Source organism: Mustelus asterias, chromosome 22 (assembly GCF_964213995.1).
Source record: "Mustelus asterias chromosome 22, sMusAst1.hap1.1, whole genome shotgun sequence".
Classification (NCBI taxonomy): domain Eukaryota; kingdom Metazoa; phylum Chordata; class Chondrichthyes; order Carcharhiniformes; family Triakidae; genus Mustelus; species Mustelus asterias.
In genome coordinates, this window is record NC_135822.1 from 67,223,401 (window position 1) to 67,245,588 (window position 22,188).

The 22,188-nt window shown below is 50.8% G+C and overlaps 1 protein-coding gene across 1 annotated transcript in view; it reads right to left on the reverse strand.

Annotated features, from left to right (window-relative positions):
* The window catches only part of sema4c (sema domain, immunoglobulin domain (Ig), transmembrane domain (TM) and short cytoplasmic domain, (semaphorin) 4C), a 96,717-nt gene that overhangs the window by 20,282 nt on the left and 54,247 nt on the right, over positions 1-22,188 (reverse strand). The window contains exons 4-8 of the mRNA XM_078239545.1: positions 16,427-16,489; positions 14,749-14,847; positions 12,878-12,974; positions 9,071-9,187; positions 4,556-4,707 (exon numbers count right to left, since the gene is read on the reverse strand). Of these exons, the coding sequence (XP_078095671.1) occupies positions 4,556-4,707; positions 9,071-9,187; positions 12,878-12,974; positions 14,749-14,847; positions 16,427-16,489 (528 nt within the window). The remainder of the gene's footprint in view (positions 1-4,555; positions 4,708-9,070; positions 9,188-12,877; positions 12,975-14,748; positions 14,848-16,426; positions 16,490-22,188) is intronic.

A 22,188-nucleotide genomic window follows, 5' to 3' on the forward strand; every position in this document is an offset into this window, starting at 1 on the left:
GAGCGCAGTTACCGTTGACGCATCTGCGAAACATGGCGGCCCATTCGGACATAATCACGTCTCTCCCTCACCCTGCCCAGTTCCCTCCCCCCACCCCGCCCAACAAGAAAGCATAAAAACAACCGAGGAGGCCTTTGCTCAAACAAATCTATTTCCTTTCGCATCGTAGCTGAGGGCGGCACGGTGGCACAATGATTGGCACTGCTGCCTCACAGCTCTGGGTTCAATTCCCGGCTTGGGTCACTATCTGTGTGGAGTCTGCACCTTCTCCCCGTGGTGGGTTTCCTCCGGGTGCTCCGGTTTCCTCCCACAGTCCAAGGATGTGTAGGTTAGATGGATTGACCATCCTAAATTGCCCCTTAGTGTTCAAGGATGTCAGGTGGATTCGTCAAGGTAAATGTGTGGGGTTACGGGAATAGTGCAAGGCGGTGCTTCTGGGTAAGATGGCCTTTTGGAGAGCCGGTGCAGGGTCAATAGGCTGAATGGCCTCCTTCTGCACAGTATGGATTCTACAGAAGCTGGTCAAATCACCGACAGATCTCCACCCGGACAGTCCTGTTAATACTGACATTTTTTTAATACATTTGTGGGACATGAGGCATTGCTGGCTGACCAGCATTTATCACCCATCCCTATTGCCCTGGGAGAGCAGTTGAGAGTCAACCACATTGCTGTGACTCTGGACTCGCGTGTAGGCCAGACCAGGTCAGGACAACAGATTTCCTTCCCCAAAGGGACATTACTGAACCAGATGGGTTTTTCCGACAATTGACAATGGTTTCATGGTCATCAGTAGATTCTTAAATCCAGATTTCTTTTGCTGAATTCAAATTCCACCATCTGCCATGGCGGGATTCGAACCCGGGTTCCCAGAACATTAGCTGAGTTTCTGGATTAATAGTCTAGCGGTAATACCACTAGGCCATCGCCTCCCCATATCATCCCACGCCATGCAACAAGAAGCTGCATTTGCAATTCCCAAGACACCACCTGGGAACTTTATCAAACAACATTCATTTTAGTAACGGGCCACATATAAAAGATACTTCGACGCATGACCAAGGGCAAAGTCACAGTGGCTTGAGGAAGCAAGTTTCAGAGCTTGGGGTTTGAACAGACGAAGGCGCAACCACCGACAGAGCAGCAACTACACTCAGTGACAATGAAGACAGGAGAATTGGAGGAGGAGTGAGACGTGGCCTCAGTTTAACTACTTGGGCAAAAAGGCAGCACCCCAGGCAATGTGGCACTCCCTCAGCTCGGCACTGAAGTGTCAGCATAGATTGCTGGTAATTAGATTAGTCCTGGCTGTGGGTTCAAATTTCTCGAACCAGTAATGAGAATGTTAGTGACTGAACAAAGCTGGTCGCTGCGTGTCAGAGATTTATTTTAAACCCCTGACCTCTCCCAATCTCGCTGTCAGTTAGCGCGGAAAACAATTCGACTGGGAGTCGGATAGAGGCAATCCAAAAATGTCTTGGTCGGTGCCCTCAGCAGCTGCGTGGAGACCTTTGTGTGATGCTAATTGAATTGGAAATGAAGACTCCGGGGTCACAAGGCAGTGTTGTAAACCATAATAACTTCCATCTCCATCCCCTCAGAGAGAGAGAGACAAAAACCCCTGCTAAAACTGGGTTTTGGATGACCGTTGCATGGAGGCGGAGGAGATTTTATTGGGAAAGATTAGACCAGGAAATGAAGTGATGGGGGGGGGGGGAAGGAACAGAAAGCTTGCAACAGAGACCAGATGTGACAGAGCAAGAGGAAGGGGGATGGGTGAGGGGGGATGACAGTTCCAGCACAGAAACGGAGATGAGACGCTGACAGACAGAATGTGAGAGGGTTGGGCCGCACTCAAATCGAGACAAAGGAAAAGCAACAGATCGTGCTGAAGAAAGGATTCCTCAATGTTCTGCACATCAGGAGCCTGAGACACAAAGCGGGAAGATTGTAAACCTCCGCAACTGAAGGGAACAGAAGAGCTGTGGCTCAAACAATGATGTGGGTTCGAGCAATGAATTCACCAAAACATCAATTACTCCAGAAGGGTGAAGGGTTGGGCAGGGGATGGGAGCGCGTCTGCTCACGTGAGCCAAGCCACAGTGGGAAGAACGGGACAAAAGGCTCCTTCAGAGAGCTGGTGCAGGCACGATGGGCCGAACGGCCTCCTCCTGCGTTCTAACCACCCTGGATGTGGTGTTAAGAAACCAGGGCAGTATGATGCCTCTTGGTGCACCAATGAGAAGCCAAGGGATTGAGGCTGAGGGAGGTTAGCAGAAATCTGTTGCCGTCTCGGGAAACCAGGGACAAGGATTCAACAAAAACGTTGTCTTCAGTCAGTGGCTTGAGGTCTGTCAGAGACAACCAGAACTGGATAGACACCTGAACAGGTGCAACGGTGGCAAAACCTCTTCAGGCACTGCTAGTTCATGGAAACGGTGAGAGAATGGGCAGTGTGGAGGAGAAGGGAAGAAAGGAAAAGGACTTTTATGTGGAATCTTTCACAATGTCATTATCCCCAACTTGCTTTACTCCATTCATTACTTTGGCAGCGTAGTGACTGTTTGTTCTAATGTCGTAAACACAGGAGCCCCTTTGCACACAGCAAGATCCCACAAACAGCTATGTGACAATGACCAGATCATCTGCTCTCAATCACACAAACAGAGTACGGCAGGCGCTGAAAATCTGAAATACAAACAGAAAGCGCCGGAAAAACCCAGCAGGTCTGGCCGCAGCTGTGGAGAGAGCGAGAGAGAGAGAGAAAAAGAGAATTAGCGTTAAGGTTCAGGGTCCAATGCTACTTTTCTCAGGTACTGATTTTGGTCATGTCGGTGGGAGGGTTTGTTCAAAATACCGACCCTGGGACCTTTCATGGCCATTTCGGAATGCTGACAGCTTACGGCTGGGTTCAAAACCAGATTTAGAATCATAGAATCTATGGAGGAATGGTGTTACTTGAGTGAAGCATCAGTGCAGTGCTGCACTTAGAATCCATACAGTGCAGAAACAGGCCATTCGGCCCATCAAGTCTGCACAACCACAATCCCACCCAGGCCCTATTCCCGTAACCCCACATATTTACCCTGCTAAACCCCTGACACTATGGGGCAATTTAGCATGGTCAATCAACCTAACCCACACATCTTTGGGACTGTGGGAGGAAACCAGAGCACCCGGAGGAAACCCACGCAGACATGGGGGAGAATGTGCAAACTCCGCACAGACAGTGACCCGAGGCTGGAATTGAACCCGGGTCCCTGGCGCTGTGAGGCAGCAGTAGAACATAGAACAGTACAGCACAGAACAGGCCCTTCGGCCCACGATGTTGTGCCAAGCTTTATCTGAAACCAAGATCAAGCTATCCCACTCCCTACCATCCTGGTGTGCTCCATGTGCCTATCCAATAACCGCTTAAATGTTCCTAAAGTGTCTGACTCCACTATCACTGCAGGCAGTCCATTCCACACCCCAACCACTCTCTGCGTAAAGAACCTACCTCTGATATCCTTCCTATATCTCCCACCATGAACCCTATAGTTATGCCTATAGTTAACCCTATAGTGTTAACCATTGTGCCACCGTGCCGCCCCTTTTGAGAGGTGGTGGAGTAAAATCGATAAACAGGGGTACAGGGGTGGTCAGGGGTAAAGTGAAGGGATAAACAGGCTAACCAACATTAGGCGAGGAGAAAGGGAGTGAAAGTGGAACACCCTGGGGAAGATGCCAGCAAAGTAACCATATGTGTGTACCAGGGTACATTGACACCAACAGAGGAAACCCATTTTGATACGGAAAGCAAGATTTAAGACAAGGAAAACAGTACGTAAAGCAAGAGGACATCCACACATACAAGTCCAGAGCCAGAACATTGGTATAATATGCTCCAACATTAATGTAAAAAGTCTGAAAACTACCGGGGTTTTTTCCAAGATGGCGCTGGAGTGTGGCGACTTCTTGCAAGCTGTGCCCAGCATACCTTCTAATTCTATCTTATACTCTCGATCTATGCTTCTAAAACTTCATTCTAACTCTTATCTTTCTCTACACCCTAGCTATGACTGTAACACTACATTCTGCACTCTCTTGTTTCCTTCTCTATGAACGGTATGCTTTGTCTGTATAGCACGCAAGAAACAATACTTTTCACTGTATGTTAATATATGTGACAATAAATCAAATCAAAGGACTCACTCAAAAGAAACGCAAGCATGGAAGCAATAAGAAAACCAACTAACCATTTCCCCATCTCAAGCCAGAGCGGCTGGATGGAAAAGATGGGGGAAGAGAAAGATAGATTGGGGAAAGAGAACTGATTTCAGCAGTCCTCCAACGAGGGAGAGTGATTAAAAGACAGCCAGGGTACCCACTCCCCAGTCACAAACTTAGCATCAACTCAGAATGAGTCCTCAAGACTTGTTATGTCTCATGCTACTAATTCCATGCATCAAGGCCGTCGGAAAAGCCACCCCTCAGTGTGCGCACGTTGAGTTAAAGACCACCCTGGCTGGACTGGCCAGTTGGGCAAGCCGACAGATGTCCAAGTTTTGCTCACCTTACACACGCGAGCAACCCTCGCCACCACCTGCTCTTTGTAGCAGTCATACTCAACAGCTCTCTCGCTGAAGAAGAAGTAGATCTTATCATCGTCCCCCGTCTTGCTGTTGGCACTTTCCTGGATGTACGCCGAGCCAACAAAGTTTGGTTCTGGAATAAACAGACAAGAGTGAAGTGTTTGGTGGCCTCCTGTTTCCCCTCATGTGATTACACGCACCGAACAATTGTGATACCCCATTATCTGTCACAGCCCCAGAACAACCTCAGGATGAATGGGCTTCAAACTTGCTCTTCAGACACGTGTGAGTTTGGATGTTTTCATCAAGGATGTGTCCCAAGTGGATATTTCGGCCATGTAACAGATCTCGCTCAGGGACATAGAATCCCTCCTGTGCAGAAGGAGGCCATTTGGTCCATCGAGACTGCACCAACCACAATCTCACCCAGGCCCCATCTCCATAACCCCATGCATTAACCCTAGCTAGTCCCCCCCCCCCCCGACACTAAGGGGCAATTTAGCACGGCCAATCCAACTAACCCGTACATCTTTGGAGCGTGGGAGGAAACCGGAGCACCCGGAGGTAACCCACGCAGACACGGGGAGAACGTGCAAACTCCACACAGACAGTGACCCAAGCTGGGAATCGAACCCGGGTCCCTGGCGCTGTGAGGCAGCAGCGTTAACCACTGGAACACCGTGACGTGAACAACTTGGGTGGAATTCTGCCAATCATCTCATTTGAACTGAGGTCTCACTTGAAGTTGCCTCCACTTAGATATAAAAAGAAGCAAATCCACATGTTTGATGGAGGGGCCAGGTTTCATGGGGGCAACAAAGTGACAAAATGGACTGAATAAGTAATTGCCACAGCCCAGTTCAGGCCAGGCAGCAGTGGGACTATTCCCAGCAGATGTCAGCACTCCAGGCAGACAGCTCTGCTGGTCGGTCCACCCCCACTCTGAGGATGCTGAGGACCAGGCCTTGCTTGGCTGTGATGCTGAAAGAGATTAATTCTCCCTTTAAAGGTCTTTTAACTTTGGGAAACATGGTTGGAACGTGGTTTCAATTATAAGGAGAGGCTGGAACTTTTTTCCCCCCCCCCCGTAGCGGAGGAGGATGAGGGGTGACCTCATCGAGGTTTATAAAATCACGAGGGGCAGAGATAAGATGAATAGCCACGGTCTTTTCCCCCCAAGGTTAGGTGTGTCCGAAATGAGAGGGCACAGGTTTAAGGTGAAAGGGGAAAGGGACCCGAGGGGCAATATTTTCACAGAGAGGGTGGTGCGTGTATGGAATGAGCGGCCAGAGGAGGTGGTAGAGGCGGGCACAATTACAACATTTAAAAAGACATTTGGACAGGTACATGGATGGGAAAGGTTTAGAGGGATAGGGGCCAAACGCAGGAAAATGGGACGAGTTCAGTTCAGGAAACCTGGTCAGCATGGACGAGTTGGGCCGAAGGGCCTGTTTCCCTGCTGTCTCTCTCTCGGTGACTAACTCTGTACAGACCAGGAAAGGTCTCAATTCATGGCCTGCCTCCAGTTGGCTCGCTCAGGTGTATCTACGTCATAGAGTCACAGAGGTTTACAGCATGGAAACAGGCCCTTCAGCCCAACTTGGCCATGCTGCCCTTTTTTTAAAAAAAAAAATCCTGAAGCTAGTCCAGGTTTGTCTGTGAGGCATACAGGGTTGAATAGCCTCCTGGCACACACTCCCAATGCTTACATACAATGAATGGTATTCCAAAGCACAAAGAGTAGCATTTGCCTCTCGTGACTGCCCTTTCAGTGGCCTAATTATTCCTACTTGCGAGATCTTTTCCCATGACCCCGCAATGTTTGACCTTTTTCCAAATCCCACTCCGGTTGCCCTTGCCAGACCCTCACCGCTTGCTGCGTACAATCTCTTCACCCCCTCCTTTGCCGTTTATTTTCATTTAATCCCCTCTGGTGAGCAACCCTCCAACCAGTGAAACTCTGTCTCTCTCTCTCTATTTTCTCCCTTCCAAAGCCCTTTTTAATTGCTCCACAACCTTCCCCGCTCGAAGGATAACAATCCCAGCCTCTCCAGTCTTTCCATGTAACATGATCCCTGGAACCACTCGAGTAAATCTCTCCTGCACCTTTGCGGAGGCCTTGACGTCCACTTCTGAAGTGTTGTGCCCAGAGTCAGGCTCCAGAGCTCCAGCTGGGGCCGAGCCAGCCATTTATAAATCACTCAGTACAATTTCTGTGTTTTTGTACTCACTCTCTATCTGGATATAAATCCCAGGATCCTGCTCGCCTTCTGTTTAAAAATAAAACAGCCACGTCAACCTGTCCTTCCACCTTGCCAAGATTTCTGCCTGTGAACGCCCCAGTCCGCGCACCCTTGGGTGGGTTCTCAATGCTAGCACCCTGCGGGTGTCCTCCAAGAGGGTATATCGCTCTCAGAAGCGGATGGAGAGAACAACAAAAAAAAATTGGCAGGGAAGCGGGAAGGCAACTCCTCCAAAGGCGAGAGCTTTGACTGTTTTTAATTTATCCATTTGGCCCATCGGGTGGGTTACTGGCTCCAGACGCCAAACTGGCTGCCTCACCACGAACCAACCCAGCTGTCACTGGCAACCGTCACCCCCTCACCATCGAGGGCCAAGATGGTGAAGACGCCTGCCTATCCAATCCCCGCCTCGTGTTGTTGCAAAGGAGGTTGCCTCGCTCTGCCTCTGCCCTCCCCCCCCCTGCTGCCACCCCCCTCCCCCCGCTGCCTCCCGAGCACAGTCTCTCACTTCTTCCCACGTTGGCACGGGGTCTGCTCCTGAGAGATTGCACCACCTGCCAGACCGAGGAGACGATGGGAGCAAACTCGCTTTAAAAAGGCTGGTACCGTTCTGGGACGCTGCAGAGGGTCCCGATGGTTGTCAAACCATCTGTGCACCCCCTCCCCACCCCCAACTCTCTCCAAACCACCAATTGCTGCTGAGGGTTTGGCTTCCACCCGAACTGCCGTCATCTCCAAATAATCAGGCCTCACATCCAAGCAGTGCAACAGAGGCCCTTGGCATCAATTACACTTTCCAATGAGTGCCAGTGGACAGCAATCACAGCAGCAGAATGGATTTGGCCTCCCCACTCTGACTCCCACCACAACTGCAGCTTTCCTTCTGTTTCTGCACTGCTCGGGGGGGGAAAAGGGACGCTGATCTGACAGGGGCTTGCACTTGGGTCTGTGGCCAAGACTTTGTTTCCCTCGGTCCCTGTATCCCTGGGTTGATAAGTGAACAGCCCAGGGGAGGGGTCTGAATCAAGTGGGAGTGGGGAAATGAGAGAGTCCCTCAGCTCGAAGCAGCCGCTGCACTAACAGCAGCGATTTGCTGCTTCAATCCACACAGGCAGATTGCAAAGGCTTCTGCAGCACCCAATGAAACAGAAGAGGAATGAGTTAAAACCAAGTGTTCCCTGGTGACGTGAAAGAATGGGACCGGTGCAGCAGATGTGATCGAAGAGGAGGCGACAAGCTTTCTCAGAACAATGCAGGGGGGGAATGTTACAAACTTTCCAGTCATCTATGACTTGACAATTCTGTTGTCTCAAGAAGTTCTCTGAAATGTTCGCAATGAACATCAGCTCTTATCAGCATCAGTCAAGGGAGTTTCACTCTCATCTCAAACCACATGCTGTACCTGCCCTGGGAGTGTTTGATGGGGCAGTGTGGAGGGAGCTTTACTCTGTATCTAACCCCGTGCTGTACCTGTCCTGGGAGTGTTTGATGGGGATAGTGTAGTGGGAGCTTTACTCTGTATCTAACCCCGTGCTGTACCTGTCCTGGGAGTGTTTGATGGAGATAGTGTAGTGGGAGCTTTACTCTGTATCTAACCCCGTGCTGTACCTGTCCTGGGAGTGTTTGATGGGGATAGTGTAGTGGGAGCTTTACTCTGTATCTAACCCCGTGCTGTACCTGTCCTGGGAGTGTTTGATGGAGATAGTGTAGTGGGAGCTTTACTCTGTATCTAACCCCGTGCTGTACCTGTCCTGGGAGTGTTTGATGGGGATAGTGTAGTGGGAGCTTTACTCTGTATCTAACCCCGTGCTGTACCTGTCCTGGGAGTGTTTGATGGGGACAGTGTAGAGGGAGCTTCACTCTGTATCTAACCCCGTGCTGTACCTGTCCTGGGAGTGTTTGATGGGGACAGTGTAGAGGGAGCTTTACTCTGTATCTAACCCTGTGCTGTAGCTGTCCTGGGAGTGTTTGATGGGGACAGTGTAGAGGAAGCTTTGCTCTGTATCTAACCCGTGCTGTACCTGTCCTGGGATGTTTGATGAGGGACAGTGTAAAGGGAGCTTTACTCTGTAACTAACATTGGTTCTCCCTGCTCCCTAAGTGTTTGATGGAGACAGCGTGGAGAAAATTTCACTCCATCTGATCTGTGCTGTATCTGATGCGAATATTCAATGCCTGCTGTACCAAATATTCCATTCCCCAGCACTCCTCAAGTTGATAATGTTGGGGATACAAGTAGTTAAAGGACCTTACCATTGAGCCAGGAAGCGAGATATTCTGTCTTCATCGAGTAGTGATGCCCCAGATTCCGCAGGATAACTGGTTCTGTGCCCAGGAAGTTGTTCAGTGTTGCAGAATATAATTCCCCATCTGAAAAGAGAGAGAGAGAGAGAGCAGAGGATCATGATCCATCCGAGTTCTGCTTCAGCTGGCCAATAAAACATGTCTGTTACAAAGGGACCAGGCCACATGCCACACACACGGCCAACCTTCTCAAGACTCAGCCTACAACAAGAAACATCTCCCGGCAATTTATCTCAGTAATGAGAAAGAGAAGATCAAATAGGAAAAGCAGTGCTTCAAGAGGTGGTGGGACGGGGTGAGGAGGGGCAGGAGGGTGGGGGAAGGGGAGACACTCTCAATTCACTTTCCTGTACAACACCCACAATCCACTGTCCAGTCGGTAATTCGTCCTCAAACCGGACTTGGGATTGGTTTACGGTGGACGGTTCAATTCAGTTTAGACCCAAAAGCAATGCCCCGGCCCGATTCCCCTTCGTGTTAATGTTTACACAGCGACCGTGGAAAACGTTACTCTGCGGAAGGGGCCCTCCCTCTCTGAAGCTGCTTTCTTTCAAGTTCATCTCTCCCCGCCTTCAGGATTTTGACGTGGACCGTGAGCCCATGGGTGCACAGAATTCTCAGGAGCAATCACCCGCGCAGCCTCCGTGTAACCCGTGCTTCACCCGTCCCGACATCCCATTCATTTCCCATTCTCTCCGTATCAAACACACTATTGTTTGCGCAGCATGTTTCTGCTGTTGGTTCCCCCCCCCCCCCTCCCCCACCGCCCCCACCTCGATCCTTTACAGAGCTTCCTCCTGCCAACGCGAGTTCCTTCGCTGCCCATCTGTCATTATTTTCTGAGCCAACGTCAACATGTCGGGTCTCGACGGCGTTCCGTTTTATTTGCCACCTCCCGCAGGAACAGCCTCTTGTTCCGGCTGCCTCCCCATTTCAGAACCAGCTACAAATCCCACACGCGTAGAATTGGATCCGGAATTCCAGGTCACTTACCGAGATGAATAAAAGATTAAGCATTGGCCCCATTGTGCCTCCCCCATTAGTCTGATCTCTCTCTCTCTTTCCCTCTCTCATGAAAACTCCAGTTTCTATTCTTCAAGAACGGCATACATATTCCCATGACATTCAATTTTATTAATTCCTTTTTTTTTAAAAACAAGACTCATTTCATTCACACGCACTTCCTAACAAGAGCAGTCAGGACTGGGAATCCCAACGGATTTACTTTCTCTCTTTTCCCACACTCTTCCTATCCTGAGGAGCCACCACTGTCAAGCGGGGTCAGCTGACTCCCACTGGAGACTGTGTACACAGCGAATGGGTGAAGGACGCAGCAGCAGGATTGGATCAAAGATGCGCACTATCGACAGCTGGGCAGCCTGCCAACATTTCTGGCCCAGCCGACCCGCAGTGAATTGGGAGGCAGATTGCGACAGGAGGTCACTCTTGCCATCCAGCCCGTGCCGGCTATCGAGCAGGATCGCCCCTCCCGCCCTCACCCCCCCCCCCCCGCCCTCACCCCCCCCCCCCCCCCCCCCCGCGATGCCAATCCACTGATCTACCCGGAGTAATCTTCCTGTCCAGCGGCTAAAAGAGGGAGAGAGAGAGTGTGTACTGGGGAGTAAAAGGGAGAACCGCCAGGAGTCAGCACCTTCAGATGAGAAGCAGAAAATGATCAGAGGGGGAAAAAAGAGCTTTCAAAACATAACAGAGTTTGACGTCATTGCAAGGTCAATCATGCAAGGTTTACACAGCAATCGAGCACTTCTACTCCATCTACAATTATCGTATCGTATTGCGACTTCCTGTTACGCATTTCCATGCAAACATTATTCAGTGGAAAACTAACTAGCTCCCACGTTAATCAGACCAGCCTTGCGCATTGTGGGAAATACAGAGACACACACAACTAACTCCCTGGCAGGAATGGAGTTTGTGGGATAAGTGGGCTTTGGATGGAGAGAGATAGCTACTTCTGAGGGAGAGGAATGCTCGCTCCGAGGCAGATGAGAACTCTGCTGACAGTGGTATTTGAGTTGGCAGGCGGTGTGTGTTTGGATGGTTTATGGGGAGTGAGAGGTCAGGGGACGAGGGGGCAGCACAGTGTTTGGAAAGCACGCTCCATGTTTACACAGATCAGTTTATTTTAGTAATCAAGTGGAAATGGAACCGGCAGACAGGATAACTGGTACATAAACACGTCTGCCCAGCTTGTACAAACCATTCCCTCCCCTGCTTTCTGGGCCCTCGTTTGGTGAAGGAACTCGGCAGTGAACCCGATGCAGGCCATTCTCTCACAGATACCCGTCCTGGCCCACTTCACTCCATGTCCTCAAGCCAAAGCTGAAGGCACTGGCGCACCCTGGGCGACGAGCTTCGTGGGAACCTCCTCGCCACCCGAGGAGGGAGAGAGATGGAAAGCTGGTGGTCTGCAGGAGGCGGCGCAGCGAAGCCCAGTCCTGCCACCGTCCCACGGTGGCTAGCGGGAGCCGATGGGTGAAGTTCATAACCGGAGGGAACTGGGGAACGTGGGGGCCAACCGCATCGACCCAGCCTTCCAGCCTTGGCCACCGCCTCCCATCCCACAGATCAACAAACTCAGTGCGGACAAGGGGAGGAAGCAAGTGACTCTGGTCTGCGAGGCTCAGTACCTCATTGGGTGCTGCCAATATCCAGGGGGGAAACTAAAGTACTGAGGTTCAAGTTTATTTATTAATGTCACAAGTTGGCTTACATTAACACTGCAATGAAGTTACTATGAAAATCCCCTAGTCACCACACTCCGGCGCTTGTTCGGGTACAACGAGGGAGAATTTAGCATGGCCAATGCACCCTAACCAGCACAGCTTCCGCATTGTGGGAAGAAACCCATGATGTGGAGATGCCGGCGTTGGACTGGGGTAAACACAGTAAGAAGTCTCACAACACCAGGTTAAAGTCCAACAGGTTTATTTGGTAACACAAGCATTCGGAGTCTGGCTCCTTCATCAGGTGAGCGAGCACTTGTGTCTATACAGGTAATCAAGTCTTAAAGGCTTGCAAAATCTCACAATACACATCTCTTTAACCTGTGCTTAACCCTCTCTCCACTCACACTGTCTGTGCCTTTAAGACTTGCATTCCAACCATTATCTTGTAAATTGAGTTTGTGTCTGTATATGTCCTGTTTGTGAACAGAACTCCTCACTCACCTGATGAAGGAGTGACACTCCGAAAGCTCGTGCTGCCAAATAAACCTGTCGGAGGAAACCCACGCAGACATGGGGAGAATGCGCAAACTCAACACGGACAATGACCCAAGCTGGGAGTCGAACCCAGGTCCCTGGTGCTGAGAGGCAGCAGTGCTAACCACTGTGCCGCCCCAGTTGAAAATAAACAGGAGGCAGCGGAAACATTCTGCTTGTGTGTGTGAACTCAATCCATTGTCCAGCTCGAATCACAGGCGGACGGTTTACCAAAGGGGCTCACTCGCTGGCACAGTCACACTGCAGTTCCACTGTCACTTCAAACCTCACCGAAGCCGCAGAGTAGCACCACACCCAGGCTTCAACATTCAAATATGTTGCCTTCAGGTGCACAGAGCTGGCTTGGTCTTTTTATTTAAATATCAGAAAGCAGGGAGCAACAAAAACAAAATAGCTGTCCCAGTTAGAGGCCCCCTTCCACACCCCAGCACGTCCAATGACACAGCAACAGAACCTCACAGCTCCAGAAAACACAAGCACACCCTGCAACTAAGGGCCCCAGGGTACTCACCCACAATTAGACCAGTGTGACTTTTGGCAGGGTCGTAGGGGCATTTGCCTTTCCCATCCTCCATGGCTGCTTTGTTTAAAGTAAAATTTCGCACCTCCTGTAAAATGAGGAACAAAATGGTGTTGTTATCCCCAGTTGTCACGATTACACCTCAATCCTTTCCCTTCACTGAAGGCATTGCATTTTCTTTATTCATTTGTGAGCATCACTGGCTGGGCCAGCATTTATTGTCCATCCCTAGGTGCCCTTGGAGGGAAGTTGAGAGTCAACCACATTGCTGTGGCTCTGGAGTCACATGTAGGCCAGACCGGGTAAGGACGGCAGATTTCCTTCCCTAAAAGGACATTAGTGAACCAGATGGGTTTTTCCGACAATCGACAATGGTTTCATGGTCATCAGTAGATTCTTAATTCCAGATTTTATTGAATTCAAATTCCACCATCTGCCGTGGCGGGATTCGAACCCAGGTCCCCAGAACATTAGCTGAGTTTCTGGATCAATAGTCTAGCGATAATATCACTAGGCCATCGCCTCCCTCTAAAGGTGCAGGTAAAATACACAAGAGCACTGATTGGGAGGAAGCACCACTAATTCAAGCAGACTCTGGACCCGAGATGAAAACCTCACCCGCCGAGCACCTTTTGAATGGAATCATAGAATCCTTATAGTGCAGGAGGAGGCCATTTGGCCCATCAAGCCTGCACCGATAACAATCCTACCCAGGTCCTATCTCCACCACCCCACGCATTCAGCCTGCTAATCTCATGACACTAAGGGGCAATTTAGCACAGCCAATCAACCTAACCCACACATCTTTGGAGTGTAGGAGGAAACCTGAGAACCCGGAGGAAACCCACGCAGATACAGGAAGAACATGCCAACTCCGCAGAGAAAAGATGATTTAAAAACCCCCCCCCCCCCCCTGCCCACCCCAGGTTCAGACATCATCCACCTCCATTGTCTGGTGACATTCTTCCAAACTTCATTAGAATCATCTGGGAGCTAGCACTTCCCATGGAGACATGGAATTCGCCAACCAATCATACCCCAGAATGCACCAACTTTGATCCCCGCACCCACCCTCTGGCTGGTTAATTAACCTCTCCATTCCTCGCTGCAGGTGGGACGTACTTATGCATGCACACACGCCTTTCCTCCCGTCCAAAATCCACCCATAGCAGGCACATTGAGCCAAGCAAAGGGTACAGGACATCAGGAAGGGAGAGAAGGCCAACTCTCCAGAGTGTCTCCACATTACTGTTCAAACTCTGTGCGTACTAGGGAGGGTAGAGTGATTTTTAGCAAATGACAGGGGCACTGGGATTCCACGCCTCACCCACAATAATCCCATGTTTCGAAATGAAAAACCAGTCCTCATTCACATGGCTCCTTCTACGACTGAATCACAGAATCCCTGCAGTGCCGAAGAAGGCCATCCGGTCCAACTAATTTGCACCAACTCTTACCCAGGCCCTTTCCTAATAACCCCAACCCCGTAACCGCATGTATTTTACCCCTCTAATCCCCCTAACCTCTATATATCTTGGAATACTCAGGGGCAATTTACCAAGACCTGCACATCTTTGGAATGTGGGAGGAAACCCACGCAGACACGGGGAGAATGTGCAAACTCCACACAGACAGTCACCAGAGGCCAGAATTGAACCCAGATCCCTGGCGCTGAGAGACAGCAGTGCTAACCACTGTGCCACCGTGCTGCCCTGCACCCCATTACAGACAAGAAAGGGGGGGGGGGGTGTCCTCTGTTTAACATCCCAAAGATAGTGCAGCATTCCCACAGCACCCCGTGGTGGAAGAAGCCAAGATGGAGGACATTGGGAGGCAACACCCTCACTGATGCAGGAACTTACAATATACGTGCACCTGGGCTGGAAGGCATATGTCCCACAGATGTACAGGTGAGTACTGTTGAAGTTCTGCAGGAAACGAATGTAATTGAAGCAGTCAGTCTGCGGGGAGAGATCAAACAAACAACTTTATGTCAATCATTCACAAAGCCACTGGCACGATTCAGGCACAGGCTGACCAATAGCACAAAGCTGTCAAAGGGCCGAGTCCATATTGCCGACTGCACAAAGAGTGCACGGGGCCACACGGACGGGCCCGGACTAACTCATCTCCACTGAGTACAGGAATTTCTCACCAGGGAAGGCAGAATTAACTGTCTAATTCATCACTCCCGAGTTACTATCCAGTCACTCAACAACAACTTGCATTTATGTGGTGCCTTTAACAGACTGAAATGATCCATGGCTGCGCCGTCTCATTTGCATCAGAAGATAACAGGAGAAGGTGACCAGTATAGGGATTGGGATGTTTTGCTGCATTTGTACAGGACGTTGGCGAGGCCACACCTGGAGTATTGTGGGCAGTTTTGGTGTCCTTATCCGAGGAAGGATGTACTTGCTACAGAGGGAGCGCAGCGAAGGTTTACCAGACTGATTCCTGGGTTTGTCATATGAGGAGAGACTAAGTTGGTTAGGATTATATTCACTGGAGTTTAGAAGAGTGAGAGGGGATCTCATAGAAACTTATAAAATTCTAACAGGGTTAGACAGGGTCGATTCAGAAAGAATGTTCCCGATGGTGGGGGGAGTCCAGAACTAGGGGTCATAGTTTGAGGATAAGGGGTAAACCTGAGGTGAGGAGAAATTTCTTCACCCGGAGGGTGGTGAATGTGTGGAATTCACTCTCACAGAAAGTAGTTGAGGCCAAAACATTGTCTGATTTCAAAAATAAATTAGATTTAGCTCTTGGGGCTAAAGGGATCAAGGGATATGAGGGGGAAGGTGGGATCAGGATATTGAATTTGATGATCAACCATGATGAAAATGAATGCGGAGCAGGCTTGCAGGGCCGAATGGCCTACTCCTACTCTCTAAAAGCTCAGGCAAAGAGGTCGGTTTTAGGAAGTACTGTGGAGGAGAGGCAGGGACGTCTCACGACAAGCCAGCAGGGAAGGCATTTACTGGGGTAAATAAGAAAAGGAAGGGGGAAAGAGAGAGGGGGAGGGGATAGAAAGACAAGAAGGGCGAGTCGGAGGATGAGGATTTGTTTGTGGACCAGCCAGGCCCAGGTGGTCTAATCTTGGTTGCGTGCAGCAACAATGGGCCTCAGTTTAAGAGGGGGATTAGAGAACAATGTCCATCATGTCACCGTGCGCGGCACTGTGGCTTTCCTCCAGGCTGCTCCAGCCTGCAGCCGGTCTCCGGGCGCACTGTGCTTATTTAAATACGTAGCACTGGTTATGCTGTCAAAACCCTGCCGTGTCCCATGGGAAAATGACATTCGTGTTTCTCAGACTGGCAACCGCCCTGCACAAGCCAGAGGATGAAAGGGAAAAAAAACCATCTAAGCTTATCCCGAGAATAGTCCAGGCTGCCACGCTCTGCCTCTGGTGTGCGTGCCTGCAGTGTGACCCGAGGCTGCCCTCTCGCATGCCTGTCTCTAATCCCTTCACCGTTCGCTCTGTGCTTACGGAGGCAAACAGCCCTTTCCACCATCTCCCAGCCGGCCGCTTCAACCTACCTGGTTATTTTTCCCCTTCTGAACACACTCCATCTTCTTCTCAACCGGGGCGTCCCAAACAATCTGTTTCAACAACAAAAGAAAGAAAGACAGACAGACAGCTAATTACAATGAAACTCACTCAGCCGCACAAACGGCTTTTACATTTCAGGCCCTGTCAGTGTCCCACACCCTCCGTTTTCCTGCCCTATCTGGGGTCCAATTCTATTGGCAATGGGTCCCTCGCACATGCGCCCCCCCCTCCACTTCCAACCCCAGTCGCACCCCCCCCCACCCTAAGCACCGTACAGTACTGACATGCGGATTGAATTATGTGCAAGATTACATACATTAGGCTTGGATTCTCTGGAAGATGAAAGGTTAATAGCTGATATCCCGGAGTACTGTTGGCTTTTGTAAGGAATTGATAAGCTTGTGCGTGGGTGGAGGGGGATGCAAAATCTGGGAGAAAATTAGAGCCAGGCCACTTGGGCAGGATGTCAGGCAACATTCTTCACACTAACAGTGGTCCAAGTGTACAACTCCGCTCCAATCCTGGCAGGGATACCTCAGCGGTCGACGTATTCTTTCGAGCTTGTGCATTCAGGCATGTGCAGCCAAAGCCCACACAGCTGGAACCAGCAACATCCCACTCAATGGCGGAACAGGCTTGAAGGGCTGAATGGCCTCTGCCTGTTCCTATTTGGGTCGGTCACCAGCCAGTCTTGGTATCCGACCTGCACTTCACAGCAGGGATTGCTGGGACAGGAACCCTCCCTCCACTCTGCGGAGTGTCGGTGGCCAAATCAAGGACTCATGCCGGACGGGGTTCCGCTAACTGGTGGTCTTGCTGATTTGGATCAGTATTATTGCCTACAGCAACTGAATCCCACCCAATGACCTCCCTGCCAAGCCCCAACACTGATGTTTGCTCATCAATGTACATGGTCAAAGCGAAGGTGCCACCTCCAAAATCACTCGACAAAATGCTTGCCCCTGCTAACAGCAGCAACATCATCAGGTAGGACAACACCCCAGTTCAGCAGCTGGGAACATAACTCCCGCCGAAATGACCCCCAGCCGTAGTCCAAGGTGGTGCTCCTCAAGAGGTCTCTGAGAAGGGAGAATAGGAAGAGCAGGAGGCCGAGTTCCAGATTTCCTGGTAGTGCTGGTAGGACTGAGTTATCCATCAACAATGGGGGCAGGTGGTGGAAGGGATACAGAGCCCCGTCACGCTCCTGAGTATCAAGGCTGGGAGTGTGAACCATCCCTTTAGAGGCGAGATGGACCGTACACCAGGGAAAGAGAGTTTCCAATAACACCGTTTGGGTGGGAACAGGGAGCAAGTGGCAACTGAAGAAAGGAAACAGACAAATGGAAAAGTTGTTGGACAAGGGCGGCACGGTAGCACAGTGGTTAGGGACACAGCTCCAGGGACCTGAGTTCAAATCCCGACTCGGGTCACTGTCTGTGTGATTTGCACATTCTCCTCGTGTCTGCGTGAGTTTCCTCCGGGTGCTCCAGTTTCCTCCCACACTCCAAAGATGTGCGTGCTAGATTGATTGGCCATTCTGAATTGTCCCTTAGTGTCCCGGGATGCATAGGTTAGAGGGATTAGTGGGCAAATATGTAGGGATATGGGGATAGGGCCTGGGTGGGATTGTGGTTGGTGCAGACTCGATGGGTCGAATGGCCCCTTTCTGCACTGTAGGGTTCTATGATTCTATGAAGTTGTTCATCCTCTTTCTACTGCTGTTCAGGCGTTGCCAAAGAGTTCGAAGAAGGGGAAAACAGCATCCACCCATTTCCAATCACTGAAACTCCCACTTCCTTCCATCGTTCACAGCTGCCATCCACTCTTTGAGGGGGAGGTCAAGGACGGGAAGACTGTTGTTTGAGATGTGCAGACATAACTTGGCCTGACTCACAGCCTCAGGACATCACAGAATCCCTGCAGTGCAGAAGGAGGCCATTCGGCCCATCGAGTCTGCACCGATCACAATCCCACCCAGGTCCCATCTCTGTAACCCCACATAGTGTCAGGACAGTTAGCAGGGTAACTAAGGGGCAATTTAGCAGGGCCAATCCACTTAACCCGCACATCTTTTGGACTGTGGGAGGAAACCGGAGCACCCGGAGGAAACCCACGCAGACACGGGGAGAATGTGCAAACTCCACACAGTCAGTGACCTGAGGCCGGAATCGAACCCGGGTCCCTGACACTGTGAGGCAGCAGTGCTAACCACTGTGCCACCCATCATCCCAAAGTGATCCAGAGTTAACGAACGAAAGCAGCCAAGTTTGGCAATCTCACATACTTGCCAGTGCTTTAACTCGACCAGGCAGTGGCAGAGAGGACGGATTCTAACGAGCAGGAATAAAACTGAAATCAGACTCAGATAACACAGCACATCCTGCTTCTGCCACCTGGAGGTGGTTTACCGTGGGGGAAAATACAGGGATGGCAAACCTCTTCATTAAGGTTGAACGCACGGTGGCACTGCTGCTTCACAGCGCCAGGGACCCGGGTTCGATTCCCAGCTCGGGTCACTGTCTGTGTGGAGTTTGCACGTTCTCCCCGTGTCTGCGTGGGTTTCCTCCGGGTGCTCCAGTTTCTTCCCACAGTCTGAAAGATGTGCGGGTTAGGTGGGTTGGCTGTGCTAAATTGCCCCTAAGTGTCGGCCAAATGTATGGGGTTATAGGAATAGGGCCTGGGTGGGATTGTGGTCAGTGCAGACTCGATGGGCTGAATGGCCTCCATCCACACTGTGGGATTCTATGTTACTCTACGATAAGGGTACAGCAAATAAACGATTTGGAGGAGATTCAATTGTTATCAGACTTTATCCTGTTCTCTTTTTTTCCCCCGTCTTTCTGTAGAAAGTGTTTGGGAAGAAGAATTAGTTTCACAGTGGATGTCTTCAAGCAGTGTGCGTCCACACAAGGATTGAATGGAGGTGCAAATTTTAAAATAACTTTGGGAGAGAGTGATATTTGAGCACAGAGCAGGGTGACATGGAGCCTGCAGGAGCTGAGCTCAGTTATTTTGTCCAGGTCACGCTGCTGCTGCTGCTGCTGGCAGATGTGGCTTGTGCAACATTTTGCATTGTTCACCAGAACAATGTGAGCTGTGAGAATCAGGGCTCCAGCTGTTCCAGCCATTGAGAGAGAAAGCAGCTGAGGCATTCTCATCTGGCCTGTCTCAGCACGCTTGCTAAATCGCGAGACTGAAGCAGCACATGTGAAGCGTTCTAATCGAGGCACTGACACGCGTGTGTGAAACCAACTGATAGCTCGGGTCACAGAAATCGGGAAAGAACACACTCACACACACAGGCGCCTCACACTCACACACACACACACACAGGCGCCTCACACTCACACACACACAGGCGCCTCACACTCACACACACAGGCGCCTCACACTCACACACACAGGCGCCTCACACTCACACACACAGGCGCCTCACACTCACACACACACAGGCGCCTCACACTCACACACACACACAGGCGCCTCACACTCACACACTCACACACACAGGCGCCTCACACTCACACACACACAGGCGCCTCACACTCACACACACACACAGGCGCCTCACACTCACACACACACAGGCGCCTCACACTCACACACACACACACACACGCGCCTTCACACTGACTCACACACACAGGCGCCTACACACACACACGCGCCTTCACACTGACTCGCACGCACGCACGCACGCACCTTCCTCAGGCTTCAGAGGGCCAAACAGAATGGCAAATTGAGCTACAACCCAGTTTGCTAATGAGGCGAGCAATTCCATTCATCCAATAGCGCCCTTGAATTCAAGCCAGTGTCACTAAAATTAAACATGGTAATTAAGGAGATATTTATAAGACAGCAAACGAGCAGCGGGAATGGAGAAGCTGACTTCAGCTGTAATTTAAAACCCAATCTCCTTTCTTCCCCTGACGGCACTGTTGTGTCTCTCTGTGTTCTGGCAGGTAAACATGCAAGGTTACATAACCTTGCTGCCTGCTATAGGTTGCAGCGAGGTTATTGGAATAAAAATTCTCGTCACCTTTCAGGGACACTGACGCACGAACTGGTGGGGTGGGTAAGTCATTAAAAGCCACCGTCTCACTCTAAGTCTTCTCGGGGAAAGCAGCAACACAGCTCAGTGTAGCATGCGGTCCGGCTCCGGACACGCGGACACACGCGCGGGCGCGGGCGCACGCACACGCGCACACACACACACACCAATTGCTCTGCTGGAACACTGCCAAGTGGAAACCAGACACTTCACTGCAGGAGAATCATACAGCAGAGAATGAGGCCATTCAGCCCCTCACGCCCATGCCTGCACTATCCAATTCATCACATTCGCCGCCTCCTGCCCCAAAGGCAGCACAGAGCTTTGCCTTTATTATGCAAAGGCACAAATCCCAAAAATGGGGCGGCACGGTGGCTAGCACTGCCGCTTCACAGCGCCAGGGACCTGGGTTCGATTCCCGGCTCGGGCCGCTGTCTGTGTGGAGTTTGCACATTCTCCCTGTGCCTGCGTGGGTTTCCTCCGGGTGCTCTGGTTTCCTCCCACAATCCGAAAGACGTGCTGGTTAGAGTGCATTGACCCGAACAGGCACCTGACTGTGGCAACTAGGGGAATTTCACAGTAACTTCACTGCAGTGTTAATGTAAGCCCTACTTGTGACTAATAAATAAACATTTAACTTTAAATCCCTTCTGAAAAGTATCTGCTTTTCCACTGCCCTTTCGGCATATGGCAAATCCTCACAGATGTTTGTCATCTTCATTCCCGGTGGTGGAAACAGTTTACAGCAGGGGGGGGGCGCTGCTTAGCCCCTTTGCCCCTTTGCATGTTTGGGTTTCTTTCTGTGGGTGGACATGACTGAATTGTCTGTTCTCAGAGACTCAACTGTTGCGAAAGCCACAGCTGATCGAAAGCTGGGTCTTTCCTCACTTGTTTTAATAAAAAGTCAGGTCCTCATATTCCTCAGGGCAAACCCCCAGCAGTTTTAACTCCACCTGCCCCCATCATCCACCCCCTCCGCAACTGCCCCCACCAAGTTTTGACTCTGGGGAGGGGTCACACAAAGTCAGAGGCATTAAGATGGGGCCATCTTGGGGGAGGAAAACCAGTTTGGAAAGCACCGGTTTACAGAATGACTAACCTTTCCTTCAGCATCAATCGTGCTGGCTGACTAGATTCGCTGCAAATTATTCACTGCGTCTGTTCCTTCATTGGCTTGGGCAGCACGGTGCCACAGTGGTCAGCGCTGCTGCCTCACAGCGCCAGGGACACAGGTTCGATTCCGGACTTGGGTGACTGTCTGTGTGGAGTTTGCACGTTCTCCCCAGTGTCTGCGTCCTCCGGTTTCCTCCCACAGTCCAAAGACGTGCGGACTAGGTGGACATGCTATGCTAAATTGCCCCTTAGGTGTCCCAAGATGTACAGGTTAGGGGGATTAGTGGGGTAAATGTGTGGGGTTCCGGGGATAGGGACCTGGGTTAGATACTCTATCAGAGAGTTGGTGCAGACTCGATGGGTCAAATGGCCTCCTTCAGCACTGTAGGGATTCTATGAGTATGAACAGTAGAGAGAAGTATGCAACGTCTCACACACTGGGCAGGCGGTACTGGTTGGCCGGATGCTGCCAGCAAAAGAGCATAAGGAACCACTCTTTACTCCATGGACTGCCAGGCAGGGGGAATGACAAGCTCCAAGGATAACACTCCCAATGTTCTCCTGCATACCAACTGAAAAGCTGTT